This window comes from Coenobita brevimanus, chromosome 78 (genome assembly GCF_032717465.1).
Source record: "Coenobita brevimanus isolate Jiangsu-jjx chromosome 78, ASM3271746v2, whole genome shotgun sequence".
NCBI lineage: Eukaryota > Metazoa > Arthropoda > Malacostraca > Decapoda > Coenobitidae > Coenobita > Coenobita brevimanus.
Window position 1 is genome coordinate 36,352,751 of NC_137031.1, and position 19,046 is coordinate 36,371,796.

Here is a 19,046-nt window from a genome sequence, read left to right on the forward strand (position 1 = left end):
TCTCTCCCATTCATTAACGCAGTTCCTTTCTTCTATCGGCCTTTTGACATTCTCTCTCTCTCTCTCTCTCTCTCTCTCTCTCTCTCTCTCTCTCTCTCTCTCTCTCTCTCTCTCTCACACACACACATAAATTTATTACCAAATTGCCAAACCTCGCTCATATACACGCTCCACACCCTCACAAAATCTCTCAACAAACCCTTATACTCACCCACAGTCTGTCCTAAGTAAACAAACAGACCCATCCACAACCCTTCCTTAAATCATCCTGATTCCTCCTTCCCAACACTTCCCATCCATGACCTCTCCTAAAAATACCCAAACATATCCACAATCCTTCCTACATCAGTTCAAACTCACCAACAAACCTTCCTAAGTATACCCGGACTTGTCCACATCCCCTCCTTAATAAACTCGAACCCATCCACAACCCTTCCAAAAATACCCAAAGCCATCCTGAAGCATTACTAAAAAAAAATCAGGAATCCATCCACAGTCCTTCCTAAATAAATCCGAACTCATTCACAGCCCTTCCTTAAAATACCCACACCCATTCCCAACCCTACCTAATTAAACCCGAAGCCTTCCATAAACCTTCCTACGTAAACCCAAATCCATCCGCTCTCCTTCCTGAAAATGCCCACCCGCATCCACAACCCATGCTATATAATTATACGCGTATTTCCGAACCCATCCACAACTCCTTGTATGGGATTTCTAATGTCCATTCAGAATTTCACCTAAAAAAAAATAGATATCCATGTTCTCTTTAAAAAAAAAAAAAAAATCTTTATAAAAAAATCAAATCCCTCTTGAAAATCTCCCCCTTCCTGCGCTTGCCAGGCTTCATCTCCAAACGGGGGACCTGAATATAACATCGACGGTTGAGAGACTTATTGTACCATAGGGAACGATGGTAAGTAAAAATAAACTGTCTGCCTTTAATGTCCTACGTATAGCCGAATGGTTTTAATCGTAAGCCTTCTTTTAAATCCAATCCTTCTTGAGAAAAACACCCATTTCCTCACTTTCCATGACACATATCTCCTAAAAATCATCCCATTTCTTTACTTCCCAGGCGAGGGAGGTGCGGTGTTCAACGGGTCAGTGCAGACGCCCCGGGTGGAGGCCCCTGTTGGCAGGAACCTCACCCTGGAGTCCCTCACCCGGAGTCTGGAGATCAAGGCGCCGCAAGGAGTCAGTGTCGAGAGTCGCGCTGGCAACATCAAAGCCAGCTGCCTCCAGGACTTTACCCTTCAGTCCACAGCGGGGGTGGTGAGTACTCTGGGTGATGGTGATTGTGCTGAATAATATGTGGTTGTTCTGAGTGGTAACTGTGATAAGTGATGAGGTATTTGGTGAGATATGAGAGTGCATGGTGTTCAATTGTCCTTGTTGTTCAACCTGGTCTGTCTGACCGAGCTGTCCGGTCGACCACTGATAAGCTACTACTTTCGTGGGACCGTCGTACAGGTACAATACTTTACATACACCGTGTTTGAAACAGGCAGCCACCGAGTAGGGAGTCGACATCTCTTTGTGGTAGACAGCCCTTCACCAGGACCAGACAAGGGTTCTTACCCATGGCGAGGTGCGGGGAAATATTGGGAGGTTTGGTTCCCTTATGGTCGCCGAAGCTGCCGACTAGTACACAGCGCCTCCTCGTGTAGACTTCTCGTCAGCATATGGTTTTTAGTAAATATAGTTCATAATGACTTTACCCTCCAGTCCACGGCGGTGGGGGGGGGGGTGAATACTTGGGGGTTGATGGTTATGATGAGTAATGTGATGTTGGTGTGGTTAGTGTTGAGAATGAGTTGATGGGAGGTTGAATAATAAGTTAGAGAGCGTTGTGAGTAAAACATCAAAGTCGGTTGTCTCAAGAATTATTTACACAGTGTACGGAGAGGATACTGAGTACTCGATGTGTTTATGATCGTGATGAGTAATGAAGTGAGGATGTGCTGAAGTGAGATGATTGGAGAGTATAGCTGATGATGAAAAGTGAAGTGTGGGTGTGTTGACTGGTGAATGGTGAGATCGGTAGTAGCAGTAGTAGCTGCAACCCAACGTTCAATTGAACGTGAACCTAGTGGACTGCAGGCCAGAGCAACCATTTTCCCGCAGTCCACTGTCCTTTCAGGACGTAAAGTTATTTCTGCTTGTTTACATAGACAAATAGAGAAAAAAATGTCCATGCTCCTAAGGGCGCACGAATACTGTACACACACACACACACACACACACACACACACACACACACACACACACAAATGCGTGTGTTGGTGCAATAAGGACTGAACCCTTATTGTCTTATTGCTACCTGACTCTGTCCCACTCTGCCTCGTCCTGCCATGCTGTGCCTCATCCTGTCTCACCCTACTTCACGCTTCTGCACCTTGCCTCACCTTGATGTACTCTGCCTCACCCTGCCATACCCTGGTTTATCCTGCTTCCTCCTGTGTCACTCTACTTCACTCTGTCTTACTGTACCTTACTTTGCCTTACTCTATCCCACCCTGCCTTATCCGTCCTCACACTACTTCACGTGCCTTACCCTGCCTTGCTCTACCCAACTCTGCCTCATCTCGTCTCACACCGTCTTATCCTTTTTGACCCTTCCCCACTCTGCCCTGCCATATCTCAGGCTGTCCTACCTTACGTCACCCATCCCAACCCTACCTCACCTTGCCATACACTGCCTCACCCTACCGTATTCTACCTAACCATTCCTCAAATCACCTTATCCTTCTTCAGCTTACTTTACCCTGCCATACCCTTCTCCTCCTTGCCTTACCCCATGTCACTCTATCTCACCCTCCCTACTCTGCCTGGCATTGCCTTACTCTTTCTTATCCTGCCTTATCATTCCTCGCCATGCATTTCCCTGCCTGATTCCTCATATACTGTCTCATCCTGGTTCACTCTGCCATCCTCTTCCAAACTACAAAAAAATACAAGGAAAGCACACGGCAGCAGAATTATTGGTCCCTTCGAGACCGTTTGTTACAGAGTAGGACAGCAAAATAAAACTCTTTCCTAGTAAAGTCCGGGGCATAGTGTGAGAAGGGCCATCATTCAGTTGTAGAAAAACGGTCATGAAAATATTATAGGAAAGAATGAATGGCTTATATTTTCTGCATTATCTTAAGCTGTAAAGACAAAATGTTATTAACGTCTTCAGTTCGTGGAAGTATTTCTGATTTTATTCTCATCTCCAGAAGATTTTAGTCATGTTCTGAGAGACCCCATGCTATTCTCCTCTATTTCGAAAAATATATTCTATTATGAAAAAAAAATCGTTAGCTTGTTACATGAAAAAGAAAGTACGTTCTGTGGATGAATGGGATTAGTGTATAACGACATTGCACTCTTGCTGTATATCCTGTGATCTAGATGAGAGTGATTTATGTCTCATTTAGCCGTGAATGTGTTTAGCTGGGGGTGAAGAGCTGGATACTTAGCCAAACGACAATTTAATGTTAGTACTATATCACAGCCTAGCATGCTACAGAGGGATTTGTTCCTTGTACTACACCGCTGCTGCTGATAGAACGTTTTTATTAATCTGAGGAGAAAAGTTCACAAGTACTTTCCACATTACCTCTAATTCGACACATTTATTGTGAAGTAAATGTCAATTACCATATTATAACATTCTGCCAGAGGATGCAGCAGGGAACTGTTTGATGATCTGCATTTCGTTATAACAGACTTTACTGATCTTCCATATGATACATCCATATGTCAATAAAGTACCCCCGCTAACATTACTACATCAATCCTGAATGGGGCAGTGGTAACATACTCCGACTAAGGATGTTGGGTAATGGCGGTGAAATGGTGACATGAAAAGCTGTGTGGCACGTAGGAGGACGACTGACCTTTAGGTAAGAGACACGTAAATCAATGTCCAAAGTCAGAAAAAAATCTCTTATTCTGGTCTTCGATAAGATGAAAAGAGAGGAGCACTGAACGTTCTTCTTATGGTTTGTTCCTCTGCTTCTCCCGTTCCTAATTAGCCTTGTTTTGTTTGTCTCCAGTGCCTCCTTACCTCCAGTACTACCTTTCCTTCAATACCATCTCTCCTTCAGTACATTCTTTCCTTCATTAGGTTCTTTCCTTCAATACCTTCTCTTCTTCAGCACCTTCTTTTCTCTAGTTTCTCCTTTCTTACAATACCTCGTTTCCTCCAGTCCTTCCTTTCCTCTAGTACCTCCTTTCCTCCAGTACTTCCATTCCTTCTGCACCTCCTATCCTCCAGTGCCTCCTTTCCTCCATTACTTTCTTTCCCCCAGTACCTCCTTTCCTCCTTACCTCTTTTTCCTCCTTGTAGTAGGGGTTCTTCTCCCTCACTCGTTCTTCTCCCACATATGCCAGGATCAAACCCTTTCCTCTCCTTCCCTCCTTCCTTACATTTCCCACCGTCCCTCCTTCCTTCCTTCCTTCTCCCTCCCTCCTTCCCTCCCTACCCGGTCTTCCTCCTTTCTCCCATCCTCCTTCCTTCCACCTCTCCCTCCCTCCTTCCTGTTTCCTTAAATCCCATTCCTTCCTTTCTCCGTCCCTCCTTCCCCCTTCTCTTTCCCCCCATCCCTCTCCCGCTTTTCCACCCTCATTATAGTTTCCGTTTCCCATCACTCTCTCTCTCTCTCTCTCTCTCTCTCTCTCTCTCTCTCTCTCTCTCTCTCTCTCTCTCTCTCTCTCCCCTTTATCTCTCCCTACTTCTCTCCCTTCAGCTTTTCATCTCTTTTTTTTTTTTTCCTACATCTCGCTGCCATCCCCCTCTCCTTCCTGCCCCTCCTTTTCTCCTCCCCCCTCTTTTAAATCGTTTTCCCTTTCTCTGCCTTCCCTCCATCTCACACTGCCTCTCTCCCCTCTGCCATTCACCTCTCCTTCCCTACGTCTCCTTACCTGCCCTCCACCCTCCTGCCCACCCCTCTCCCATCTTTCCTTTACCTCCCTCTCTCCCACTGTTTCCCTCGTCTCTCCCTTCCCTCCATCTCTCCCTTCCCTCCATCTCTCCCTGCCTCTCTTCCTTCCCTCGCCTGGTCTGATAAGCTGGCTGGAAGAAACTGGTCCCGCCTGACGATTCCCACGTTCCTCACAGAAAAAACCTTCGTACGGGGAGAGGAAAAAAAATATGCAAAGGGAAGATCGAGAGAGAGTGGCGAGAATATATATACATACGCAAATAACTCCAAAACAAGTTGGGAAATTTAAAAGAAAATATAAGCGACAGACGTGCAGGAAAAAGTTAACATCTAGTATCCTTCTGTACAGCATGTAGACCTACCTGGTATACTAGCATTTTGTGTTTGAAAATTTTCCTAACACCGGTTTATTATGGTTCGTGAAAAGATTTTGCACATAACCCATAGTTTTATGAAGTTAGTGGACATTTTTTTTATCGGTTTAATTTTACACATTCGCACTTTTAGCAGGGGTCGGGGCGTGATACAGGGCACTCCACAATTTCACTTTTAAGGGGAGTTGATTTTTAGTCTTAATGATTGTCTTTTTTTTTTTTTTTTTTTCGCTTCTATTATTGTCAACATTTTTCTTTCATCAGTCATTAACATTGTTAATGCTACTTGTATCAATTAGTATCTTGCACTCATACAACACTAGCATCTGAAACTACCTTAATGGTAGCTGGGGGAGGCGGTGGCTGTGGCTCAATAGGTAGAGAGGTGGCCTGCGATCCTACCGGACCCAGGTTCAAATCCCCGGTGGGGCAAGGAACAGTTTAAGGATTTGAATCACATGTAAAGCAAACTTTACCGATCTACCAGAAGACCCGCCGACATGTCGTAAAAATACCCCCGCTGATATCAATACACCAGTCCTGTATGAGACAGCCCTGACATGTATTCAAGATGGACGGTGGGTGTTAGCGCCGAAGTGGTGACATGTAGAGGTATATGATATGTACCAGGACTACTGGGCCTTGGGAGCAGGCTTTGAAGCCTATGCCCAGAGTCGAGCACATAAAAAAAAAAAAATCCACTCATTCGACGCAGTGCCAAGTGGTAGTTGTGGCCCAAGTTACCATTCAGTTTAGTAGGTGGTAACTATGCAGTCAGATGGACGCCAGGTGGTCTAGTGGGTTAGAGAGCTCCTGCATGCTGTGACCCGTAAAGATTTGCATCTGAGGTGTGGTTGGGTTTACTGCTCACATAATCCCAGTCAGACAATAAGTTTCTGGTCATTTCGTCTTATATGTGTGAATTAAGTAAAGTAGTCCCAGACGTCTTCACTCCTGATTGCAAGTAAAGGATTGGATGACAGATAGATCAGTACCTTCCTTTTTGTAATTCAACATAAACATTAATGATATGATGATTGTGGTAGTGAAGGAAATGGATGGTTCCCAATAATGTTCACAGTTTAAGTAATTTTTTATCATTTTATTATAAACATATTGAAGTGTTGTATAAGGAACATACTATAATTCTTGTTGTTTTTTGGTACTCTTGGTCGTGGTGACATTGTTTTCACTGTTATTACCTCCGCCAACGAAGTTGGACGAGGCTATGTATTCACCTATGTATATATGTTTGTTTCTTTGTTTTTCCACACGATGTCTCCAAAAGTTCTCAGTGAATTTCAGTGCAAGTTTGTGGAAGGGTGGGTCATGGGCCAAGAAAGAATTGATTAAATTTGGGGGCGGATCTGGATCCGGATCCAGAATATTCCACACAATATCTCCAAAAGTTCTCAATGAATTTCAATGAAATTTTGTGGAAGAATGGGCCCTGGGCTAAGAAAGAATTGACTAAATTTTGAGGTGGATCCGGATCCTATGTATTCCACACAATATCTCCACGGATCCGCATCCGGATCCGGATCCTTTTTAATGGCAATGGCACTGGCGGAGGAATGCGTTCTCTGAGCGCTTTCTAGTTTTTGTTATTGTTGCTGGTGTTGATGGTGAATTTTGTCTTATCATTTCGTGCTGGTATTTTCATCGTGTATTTGCCACTTGTTTTTATTGCTGTTCATGTAGTTCTTTTATTTCTTATCCTTATATTCTTATTGTTCCTCTCGGTGGTGAGGATGATGCGATGATGTTGGTGTTGACGTTGTTATTTTTGTTGATACATCAGTGTTTCTTATTGTAATATTTTGACTTACTTTCACCCCCTCTCATTTCCACCTTTTAACTCCCCCTCTCCTCTTCCCCGCCTACCCATAGAGCCTCCTCTTCAAAGATGGAAACCCTTCACATATGACAGGCAGCGTCTTTGATGTCACTAATAATAAGTATGTTTTTCTGGTTATACGGCCACAGTAGCGAGGGTAGTCTGGTGATGTCAAGAGTGGGTTGTATGGATGAGATGTCTGCCTATAATAATCATGCTATCCCCAAACCATTCCTACTCCCCACGCTCCTTTCACCCCCCATCCCCAGCAAAACTTTTATATACCAGGAGTTTACTTATAAATGTTAGTAATACCACAGGTAGTTCTCGATATGATGTGTTCAGAAATGTATTCCGAAATAATTCAACTTTATCTTACCACTGGCACAACAAATCCTGGGAAGCTAGGGAAAGCTTAATTTGAAACTAGGTAATTTTAAGAGACAAATTATGTGGTGTATACTGTGTACTTAACAACAAAAACGTTAACTGAGGTGGACAACGGAATTTTACTGTGTTGTGATAGAGCTCTGATCGGAGGAAACCATGCGTAATCATACCACAGGTCAAATTCAAGAAGTACTCGCAAGTTTTTCTATTACGTGAGCACTACCGGAGACATAGATTAGTGCACAGCTTGCAGTCTTACATAATTCGTGACCTGTAACCACTTAATATTTATGAACTCATGTATCATCTTACACTCAGCCACATCAGGAGTTCTTTCCTCACGCAGTGTATTTCGTTTACGCATTTTTACTCTTTTTGTCAGTAAAATCTTAATATCTTCAGTTTCATGTCTTTTTAACAGTTTGTTCTTGCTATCATCATACGATTTCATTCGGCTTAAAAATAACATTTGGAATACAACGATCTGTGAAGGCGTCATTGAACCCGTCCATCTCGAAAATTTTTCTCCTAAGCGGAGTATAATGATCTAAAGGTAGTAAGAAGAACAACAACAGAAGACACTTTGTTGAAGAGGTTGATTGTTTTACACCCTATTTTCTCACCCTTCACCCACCTACACCTTACACATACATCCACCCTAGCAACCACCCACACTTTACAGTCAGATACCTCCAAACTCTTGCAACTCGTACACCCAAATATATCCCTCATCTGTTGGGATCCATTGCCTGCTGTCACCAGTATCCCTGTCTGTTTTTATCTATATCCTTCGCTTTCCCAAACTCTACACCCATCCACACGCCAACACCTACCTGTATAAACACATTACAGTCATACCCTTCTTTCTACACGCTAAGCCAACCGTTATCCAACTACATAATTGTGTATTCTCCCATACCATTCACTGTCCTATAACTACACTCACCCTCACAAAACAACCTACAGTACTCATACACACTTCACCCGCACCCATTGCCTTTCTACACCAAAAGAGAAAAAATGCACACGAAAATATACTTACACACACACACACACACACACACACACACACACACATAGAATCGTGGACCCAGTGCATGACCTTAATGGATACAGGCACACGGCAGACGAAATTGCGGGACAGGCTACGTTTGGCGGTAAAAAGAAAACACAGAAACATATTTTAAAAACTACACCAACAAAACATATTAGGTGGTATTCATGCTCAGTTTTATTTTTACGTTTCCTCGACACAAAAACACGAACTCGCCCCTTTGTTAGTTCCTTTGTTTTGCCTAAAGTCGACAGAGTGGCGGGCTATGACGTCACGAGTGTAAACAAACAGTAGCACGTGCTCAGTCCAGCGTGGTATTGGGCGGGGTGGAGGTCAGAGGGGAAGGCTGGCTACGACTCTCTTTGGGAATTCTTTTACCTGCAAACCTTTTCTCTTTTTTCACACACAAATCCGAGAGAATTGGGCAACACTAGGAGAGAAAGTGAGTGTGTGTGTGTGTGTGTGTGTGTGTGTGTGTGTGTGTGTGTGTGTGTGTGTGTGTGTGTGTGTGTGTGTGTGTGTGTGTGTTATTTTCCTTTCTTATGTTTGTGACTGAATATGCAGTTTGTGTTCTTGAGACAGTAACTCTCTGGCTCCTGTACTCGCTCTTATCTGAAAAAAAATCGTTCAGTATCAGCCAAAAGTAGACATTTGGCTTGACCATTAGGGGGTTCAGCAAGTTAAGGTAGATTAAAGTAAAATAGATGGATCTTAAATACTTCACTGCAAACTTTTCACAGTGAGGTCACTGTCGATTGAAGTCTGCAGCTAAATTATTTCACTGTTAGCTGCTCACATTGATTTCAGTCCCAACATTTTTTAACAAGCTGGGTTGAAATGAAACTGATTTTATCTATTTCACTGACAGCTTTTCCCAGTTATGTTAGATTCGAATTACTGGCCAGATGCGACTACATTTTTTTCTTATTTTAAGCACACTAACACCAGATTGTTTTAGTCAGCGATATTTGTTCAATTCTGATATGGAAGGACGCTGGTGAGACAACATCTAAATCCACCACTTCGATAAATCTCTCCTAAGCTGACTAAAAACAGTCTTGTCGTAGAAAATATGGAAAAAAAAAAAAAAAAAAAAAACTTCCTAAAGGTGTGAAACAGTTAACTTCCCATCCCTCTCCCGCAGATCCTGTTCGACACCCCCAACATCTTCGTTAGAGGCTTACGCACCTCCACCGAGCAACGCAACGATGATAAAGTGTCCGGCCCAGCGGTGTACCAGGTGAGAGAGGGGCAGTGAGATTGGGAAAAAGAGTTGAGAGTGGTTGAGTGTGGCTAGGGTGGTATGGAAGTCGGGGATGACTGGAGGCTGAATGAGACTGAGGGAGGCTGTGAATGTCTGTGCAGGTTTATGGATGACTGTGAATGGCTGGGAGTGGGGAGATTGTGCATAGTTGGGTATGGTTGGTGACGAGTCGGAATGGTTAGAAGGGGCTGAGTATGGATGTGATGGTTGTGGAGGTTTGGGGTAGCTCAGAGAGTTAGAGAATGGCTATGCTGAGTGTGTTTTTTTTTTTTTTATGCGAGGAAGAAGGAACCAAAGGCCATGAGCCCGCAGTAACAGTTCCCTCCAAGAGAAAAACAAAATACAATAGAGAGCCAAATTCAAGATCCGATCATTGTGAGATGCCTGGACACACTGCGTTTGAAAGACTGGAGATCATATGCAGCAGGAAATACAGACAGAGGGAGACAGTTCCAGAGCTGACCTGTTGCATAAATGAAAGACTGGGAGTAACGGTTAACTCTTGCATTAGAGAGTTGGACAGAAAAGATATGAGAGTTTGCTGCCAGACGGGTGCTACGGGCTCGTCGTAGAGGTGGAGGAATGCAAGCAGACAGTTCAGAGGAGCAATGACCATTAAAGTAGCGATAGAAAAGAGATAAAGATGCAACAGTGCGGCGAAGAGACAGAGGTTGAAGGGAGTCAGTAAGAGGAGGACAGTTAATGAGACGAAAAGTGTGACTGTGATTGGTTGTCAAGGTTGAGGGTAGGTGGCTGTAAGTTACTGAATACACTCTGGAGAAAACTAAGTGTGGCTGTGATAGTTCTGGAGGTTTGGGAAAGGCTGGAAGTTACTAAATGGTTGTGAGGATGGATGAGTGGCTGGGGGCGGATGTAGATTGTTGTGAGAAGCTGACGATATTTGCGTTTTTGTGGGTAACTGGAAACGGTTGAGTGTGGCTGGAGTGGTTTAGACTGCTGTGAATAGGTCTTCTGGGTTTGGCTTTAAATGACTCGTGAGGTCATGGGTGATTCTGTATGTTTGGGACTGGTTAAATGGCTTGGAGAGTGGATGGGGGGTTGCTGCATGTCTAAGGATGTTTGGGGACAGCAGTCTTTGTCTCCGGTAAGATGATTATGAATGGCTAGGAATAACTGAATGGCTGCCATAGTTTACGGATCTCTGGAAGGCTGTTAATACCTGTCGCTTGTTTATCGATGGCTGTGGATGTTTCTGAATATCAATTCTTTGTCTGTGGATAGCTGTAAATAGCTGCGAATATTTAAATGAATCTGTGGATGTCTGTGAATGACATTGAATGTCTTGCTTGCTATGTTAATTATTGTTTTACTTATCTAAGTAAATATGTTACCATGTAAACCTTTTCCAACTGATAATACAATTACTTATTTGTGATGTGAGAGGTTTTTGTTGTAACTGGAATTAAATGGTTCTCCCTGAATTTAGATGGTCATCCTATGGTTAAGAAAAGTTGGCTGTTTTGTGGCTGAATTAAGTATTTGCCGTTCACTATGTATTTTAATTTTTATGGCATGAAAATAGTTGAGATAATTATAGACAAATTTAAAGCAACTGCGGAGAAAGAACCAAGCTAATCTGAATGCTATATCAGGGCACGATTTATGGACCTGCGATACACACATTTAGGTGTATATATATGAAGCAGACAGACAGACAGAATATATATTGCTAACTCTCATTCCCCTCCCCCCACCCCTCAGCTGTGTGTATGCAGTAGTGGACGCCTCTTCCTAGCACGGCCGACTGGGGTGTGTGCAGCCAACCAGGAGACATGCAAGTAGCTCCACATCCACCCGACTCTGCTGGATACCGCCTCTGAGCCCCCAGTACCCGAAGCATTTACCGAGAAATCGAACTCTTTGAATACTTTGAGCCCTAAAATCCCCGGTGGTGGGGGATCGTGGCACTGATTTTATGCGAGGGACTTGCATTTTTTAGTGGGTGCTGAAAATTGGATCTTGAACGTGGGAGGCTCAAAGGAACTGAAGCTTAATTGACATGTGAAGTCTCAGCTTAGAAAGAAAGATGCCGTGTTGTCGTGGGCTTAGGAGGCTCAGTATCACCTCTTCCTTACCAGTGTATTTCTGTTTATGGTGTGTTATTATTCTCGTTCATGTTATTCATAGAAACTGTTATTCACAAAAAATTTAGAAATGGTATACAGGAAAATTGTGTGGTGAGATTAAGTAAACAAATCAATCAGAGGTGTAAGGAAGCTTAAAGAAGATACAGGAGGAAAGCAAGAAAATAGTGATGTGAAATAGGCTAAGCAACTCGTCAAGGAAGAGGTGTCAAATAGTTTAAAAAGGATGCAAAAGGCGTACAGGATAACACCGAGGCGAAACAGGCTAAACAGCTCGACAAAAGTGATGTGTCAGAAAGTCTAAAAAGAAACAGAAGTCATACAGGACGATATTGAGGTGAATTAAGCTGAATAAGTCCATCACAAAAAGATATTATACAGTTTGAAAAGATACAACGTGAGTATACTGAGGCGAAAAAGGCTAAATAAGCCAAGAAAGATGAGGTGCTAGAAAGTGTCCTAAGTCGACCAGAACACGTGTCGATTTGTCAAAACCCCGCTCAAGCTCGACGGCAAAATGGGGACAGTGTGTCAGTGAGTGCGTGTGCGTGTGGCGGTGGTGGTGGTGGTGGTGGTGAGAATTTTTGCCTTATAATATTTTGCTTTCTCAGGGGCTCACTGATAGGACCTGAACAGATGCGGTGCCCTTGAGTTGGAAGCCTGACTTAGCTAACCCCTTCACCCCGATGACGTGTTAGTTTGGATTATTCTTGCTGTCTCCAGATGATTTGATGCTGTTTATGTGAGACGTTCCCGATTGCAGAGGTTAGATATATCCCTCATTAAAACATAGTTAGGGGTCCTTCCTAGCTCGTGTTAAATCGTCTGCTGGTAGGCCATGTAAAATGAGAAATAAGTTACCAAAGGCTTAATTTTCACTTTATTCCAGTGACCACCAGACAATTTTTTAAAGTTGGGAGAGCACTTTTATTAATGGAGGCCTTCATGAAGCGATATTCAACCCTTCCCATTCAAAAAAAAAAGGGGGGGGGAGAGCTTTAGTGAAATCTGTATCAGTCTCTTCCAGTTCGAAATGTTTCTCCTAAGCTGCATAAAACCGTCTTGAAGCAGCAGAGAATAAGCTGAAAAGGGCGCAGCTTTTTTCAAGAGATTCAGGTACTTTTAAGCAGCGACCTTAACTTCTGCAACTCGATGGCATACATATTTATTTCACTCATGTCATCTCCGAATGATGTTATTAAGTTCTAGGGAGGGCTCTTGAACTGGAGAGCCTGGATATAGTCTTCATTAACCTCTTCACTTCTTGGGGAGTGGTAAAAAATGAAAGAAAGGAAAAGAAAAAAAATTATAGTAAAGAAAAAAAAGGAAAGAAATACCTAAAATCGTCTACGGGCAGCAAGAATATAAAGAAACCCGTCTTAGGACTGAAGGGGTTAAGTAACAGGAGCTACTTGGTTGGGAGTTTGTGTGCAGTTCAGAATTTCAGCTGCTCAATTTTATTTCCCAACCCCATCTACTTGTACGATACTTTGGAATGTAAATACCGTACTTGAAAATTGGGAGAGGCTGAAGAATTTACCGAGTACTTGTCTTGTTGTGATCTTAAGATGCTGTGAATAAGGTGATCGAAGACGGAAGGTGTGGATATGAGAATCGAAGCGTGTCTTGGAAAAAAGGAAAATACTTGTTCAGGAGGAATTGGTTAAGCCGAGTAAAGTGTAAGGGTACCGGTGAATCAAGGTTATATGTGAGTTAGGTGTTGGAAAAGGGAGAAAGTGAGATTAAGATTAATTTGCTAGGAAAAGTGGGACTGAGATTACTAGTCAAGGCAAAGTTAAGATCATTACAGGATGTGAGTAATGTTTTTAGTGAAGCAGTGAAAAGTCTGAGTAAGATTATTAATAAAAGGAAGGAGAGTTATTGGTGCGGCAAAGATAAGTGTAAGATTATTGGTAAAGCAAAGAAAGGCCTGAATAAGAAAACTGTTAAAACAGAGACTGAGGCAGAAAATTTTTAAAGCAAAGAGAAATCTGAGAGAAAATTGGTAAAGCAAAATCTTAGATAGAAAACTGAAAAAGCGAAGTCTGAGAAAGAAAACTGGTAAAGCAAAGTCCATTATAGAAATCTGATAAAGCAAAGTCTGAAAGAAATTGGTAAAACAAAGAAAACTCTGCGGAGGAAAATGGGTTAAGCAAAGTCTGATGGAAAACTGGCAAAGCAAAGGGAAGTCTGAGAAAGAAAACAGGTAAAGCAGAGTTTAAGAATGAAACGTCGTAGAGCAAAGAAAAGTCTGAGTAAAAAAGAAAAAAATGATGAAATTAAGACTGTTGGCAAAGAAAAGTATAAGATAATTGGCTGAGGAAAAAAATAGTGTTTTTGTTAGAGCAAAGAAAGTCGTGATTAAAATTTCTGGTAGAGCAAAGAAAACTTGAAGAAAAAATATTAGTAAAGCAAAATAAACACCATTAGTATAACAAAGTATAGTATAACAGTGTAATAAGACTGTAAGTATATTAAGGAAAATTGTAAGATAAAGGGTTAAGTGATGAAAAGTGTTCGCAAGATGATCGGTAAAACGAAGAAAAGCTTATTACTGGTTAAAAAGGGTGGTAAAGACTACTGGTAGAGGAAAGGATAGAATATCATAATCAAAATTACTAGTAGAGGCAAAGACAAGTTAGTAAAATTATTAGTAAAGGCAAGTGCGAGTAAAATTATTGGTAAAGCAAAGGCAAATGTGAGTAAAATTATTGGTAAAGTCAAGTGTAAGATTATCAGTAAAGCAAAGAAAAACATATGGCCATTGGTAAGGCAAAGTTCGATTAGGATATCGTCATTATAGAGGAGTGTCGGCAGAGTTTTTGGAAAAACAATCGAAAACTGTAAAATTGTGCTATACTTAATCTGAAGCAGAGCAAACGAAAATATTTATGGACATGATGTTAATCCTTTACAAACTAAAGGTTCCCCCTGAGTTCAACAAAACTGTGTAGAGGTGGTAAGAATCTAACTGAAAATCCCTAGTTGCAGATGAGGAGCAAAGGGAGTTGTTTTAAACCCCCTCAGCCTGGAGACGTCTTCTAGTAACGCCAGGTGATTTTTTTTTCAGTTAAGGTATGATGTAGGCTACCCGGCCTTTTGGAAATAAGAATACTGTTATAAAACCCTTCAGGCTTGAGACATCTTTTTTCTTTAGGAGGGAAATAACACGAGACGATTTTATTTAGCTGATAGTGAGTCTTACGAGCCTGAAAGATATTACAGGGCGAGAAAATACGTCGAAAGAGAAAAGTAAGGCAGCATGGGTGTGTGTGTGTGTGTGTGTGTGTGTGTGTGTGTGTGTGTGTGTGTGTGTGTGTGTGTGTGTGTGTGTGTGTGTGTGTGTGTGTGTGTGTGTGTGCGCGCGCGCGCTCCTACTGGGGATTATCTTGCAGTGTCAGGATAAGTCAGGCGAGGGTTGGCAGTCCCTTTCTGTCTCTCCCTACCTCCCCCTTTCCCCTCCTGACTCTCTCTCTCTCTCTCTCTCTCTCTCTCTCTCTCTCTCTCTTATTCTTCCCTTTTTGCCTTTACTTCCTGCACCTCGATCATTTTTCGTCTTATCTTTTCCATCTTGCTTCATGAACCTTTTTGTTTCATTTATTTTGCAATCATTTCCCTGTTCTCACTTTATTTTCTTCCGGGCTGCCCTTCATTTATGTTCTTACCTGCCATATATTTGCAGTTATTTCTTCCCACATTATTCTGTTACATTTTTTGTTTCACATTACTTCTAGATTTCCTATGGCCTCTCCATCATATCCTTTTCCTGCTCTGTCTTGGTGTATTCTGCGTTGCTTTCATCCATAATCTTCCTGTTACTAGACCATTTTCTTCTCCTCAGGCTCCTCCTATTCTTCCTTGCTCTATCACCCTTCACCAAACACTCTTTTGTTTTTCACCTCCTACAATTTTCCCCATTTTCCTCACTCATCCCATCCTCTTCCCATCATTCTTTCTCCTCATATTCTTGCAGCCTATTCTTCTTCACTTCCACTCTGATTTCATTCTTCTTCAATTCCCAACCTTCCTCTCTCCTCCCATTATCTCATTTTTCCTCACACCTTCTTCCTTACCTCACCCTTTCTCATTCCTCCTCATTCACCCCTCACCTTCTCCCTCCCGCCATCATCCTTTCCCCCTGGTTTCCATTTTTCCTTATTCCCCTATCCTTTCCTCCCAACCCCCCCTTTCTTTTTATTCTTCTCAATTTCCCCCGCCTTTGCCTTACATTTTTCCCATTCATCCTCACTCCCCCCATTCTTCTCCCTTTGCTGTCCGTTAACTTTTCTTCAGTCCCTATGCGCTCTCTCTCTCTCTCTCTCTCTCTCTCTCTCTCTCTCTCTCTCTCTCTCTCTCTCTCTCTCTCTCTCTCTCTCTCTCGTCAATCTCCCAACAACAAATCTATTCTTCTCCACTCCCCTGTATTGCATCCGACCCTCCCTCCTCCCACTCTTACCCCACCCCTTTTTTCCATTCTTCTTTTCCCCTCCCTTCCCCTCACTCTCCCCAGATCACACTTTTAAAGTCCCCTCTGTAGTCGTTTCCATCTAACCATTTTTGCAACCCACCTCCCCTCCCCTCACTCTCTCTCTCTCCCTCCCTTCTCTCCCTCCCTCGTAGCTCTCCTTCCTACTCTCTCTCTCTGTGTGTGTGTGTGTGTGTGTGTGTGTGTGTGTGTGTGTGTGTGTGTGTGTGTGTGTGTGTGTGTGTGTGTGTGTGTGTGTGTCTTTTCGCCTTTTTCTTTCTACTCTACTTCTTTTCTTTCACCGCCTGCACTACCCATCCCTTCCTGTCTTCCCTCAGTACATTCTTTTCACCCACCCCCTCTTCTCTCTCTTTTCTCCCTTGCCTCCTCTTTTCTCTCCCTCCAGTCTCTTCTTTTTCCACCCCCCTCTTCCTATCCTGCCTACCATTATCCTCTCCCCTCTTTGCTTCATGTTTCTTTTTCTCCACTTCTTTCTCCCTTTCCTCCCTCTGTGTTCTCTTTTCTCGTCCTTTCAAATTTTTATTTCTCTGCTCCTTCTCCCCTCCTTCCACTCCTTCCCCTTTTCCTCCCTCGATTTCCTCCTACCCCCACTCCTTTCCTTCTCTCCTCTCCCTCTTTTTAACACGTCCCCTTTACTTTTCTTCCCATCCCTTCTCTCCCTCCATCATACCTCTTCCCTCCTACTCTCCCCCTCCCCTTCCATCACTTCCCTGTCCCTCACACCAACACTGCCTCAAATCCGCTAAAGGCTGTCGCATTCTGCTCTCTCCACTTGTCTGCTCTGTCTGTCTCTCTGCGGTCTGCCTCTATCGTGTGTCTGCTTGCTGTCTATCTGCCTGCTGTCTGCCACGGTCTGCTGTGTACTACCGTCAACATCTGTCCCTTCTCTGCCTCTGTTCTTTATCCGCTCTCTGTCTCTTTACGTATGACTTTTCTCTTTTTTAATGCCTTTTACGTCTGTCCTCTGTCTATCGCAATCAGCTGTCTATCGCTCTCTACCTCTGTCCCTTATTTGCCTGTCTGATGCCTATCTTTATTTTGTCTGCCTCTGTTTGTTGTGCGCTGTTTGTCTGTTAACTGTTTCTGCCTGCTTGCTATCTACCCCTGTCTCCTGTCTACTAATGTCTGCTGCCTACTTCTGTCTGCTGTTTGTGTCTGTCTCTGGCTTCTCACTCCCGTCCGTGCTCTCTCTCTCTCTCTCTCTCTCTCTCTCTCTCTCTCTCTCTCTCTCTCTCTCTCTCTCTCTCTCTCTCTCTCTCTCTCTCTCTCTGTGCTGTCTACCGCTGTCTGCTGTGTATCCCTGTCTGCCGTCTCCTGTTCCTTCTCTGCTTCTGTATGCTTAATATGTTCGTCTTATTTTCTCTGTCACTTTGAATGTCTGCTGTCTTTTTTTATCTGTTGCCTTTCTATCTGTCCCTGTCTGTTTCTGCTTACCTGGGAAGAGGAGGGGAGAGAGAAATGTAGAAAGAGGAGACGAAGCTAGAATAGGGGAAAGGGGAATGAAAGTAAAGTGGGGGAGAAAGAAAAAAGGAAGTGACGAAACAAAAAGAGAGGAAGTAGGTATAGGAAGAAAGGAGAAAGAGATGCAGGAGAGACAGGCAGACAGACAGATAGAAGGAAAGTTTTGAAGAGGAAGAGAAGGAGAGAAAGGACAATAGCAGACAAAAGAAAAATCGATATGAGGAGGAAACACAGGAAGACTGAGGGGCGTGCTGAAAACAAGGGAAAAGGGATTGAAAAAAGAAAAGAAAAAGAAAAGGAGAAAATTTGGGGAAGAGAACGAACAGGAAGGTAAGGAACAAAGGGGAAAAGAAAAACGAAATGGAAGGAAGTAAGAACAATGAAGACGATAAAAACAGGAAGAAAAGGAAAAGAAGACGAAAAAGAAGAAAAACAGAAGGGAAAAAGTGAACGAGAGAAGGCTAAAGTAATGAAGAACAAAGGTAGAGTAGGGAGAAAAGAAGGAAGAGAAGAGCAAAAAAAAAGAACGAACAGACGCAGAGAGAAGCAAAAAAAAGGAGGAAGAAAGGAGAGGAAGAAAAAGTGAAGGAAATGATAAGAGAAGAAGAGGCAGGGATGAGTGAAAAGAGTCATCCCTATAGAGTGCACATAGAGTATTTCCCTCAGTTGAATAAAATCGTTTGTCAGTCACCAGAATGAAATACGTATGTGGGACCCTGCTCTTTAAAGCTTTAGGTGAGATAGGCTGTAACGAGGGGGTCAGAGGGTGGAGGAAGAGAAGAAGGAAACAGGAAGAAGAGAAAATGGAAGAGGAGAACAGATCGGGAAGAAGAGAGTAAAGCGAGGAGAACAGTATGTGAAAAAAGATGGAAGAAACGCAGTGCAGAGGGAGAAGCGGAACAGGGAGAAACATGAATAAAGGACCGAGCAAGAAGAGGAGAAGGACTATGATGATGAGAGGCCGGAGCGAGTGAGAGGACGAGGTGCTAATGAAGAGTCCAGGTGAAGGAGGATGCAGACAGACAGGTGAGTAGGTACAAATTAGCATTCAACTCACATTAGAATATTCAGTGTAGTTTGTTGTCACTGAGGGAATAATAATAATGATGATGTATGATGATGGTTATAAAAAAAATAGAAGTGG

At 42.9% G+C, this 19,046-nt stretch overlaps 1 protein-coding gene across 1 annotated transcript in view; it reads left to right on the forward strand.

Moving 5' to 3' along the window:
- The window catches only part of LOC145408839 (zeta-sarcoglycan-like), a 53,389-nt gene extending 41,736 nt beyond the window's left edge, over positions 1-11,653 (forward strand). The window contains exons 3-5 of the mRNA XM_080279479.1: positions 1,079-1,275; positions 9,731-9,826; positions 11,573-11,653. Coding sequence (XP_080135605.1) covers positions 1,079-1,275; positions 9,731-9,826; positions 11,573-11,653 — 374 coding nt within the window. The remainder of the gene's footprint in view (positions 1-1,078; positions 1,276-9,730; positions 9,827-11,572) is intronic.
- Positions 11,654-19,046: the final 7,393 nt, after the last annotated feature.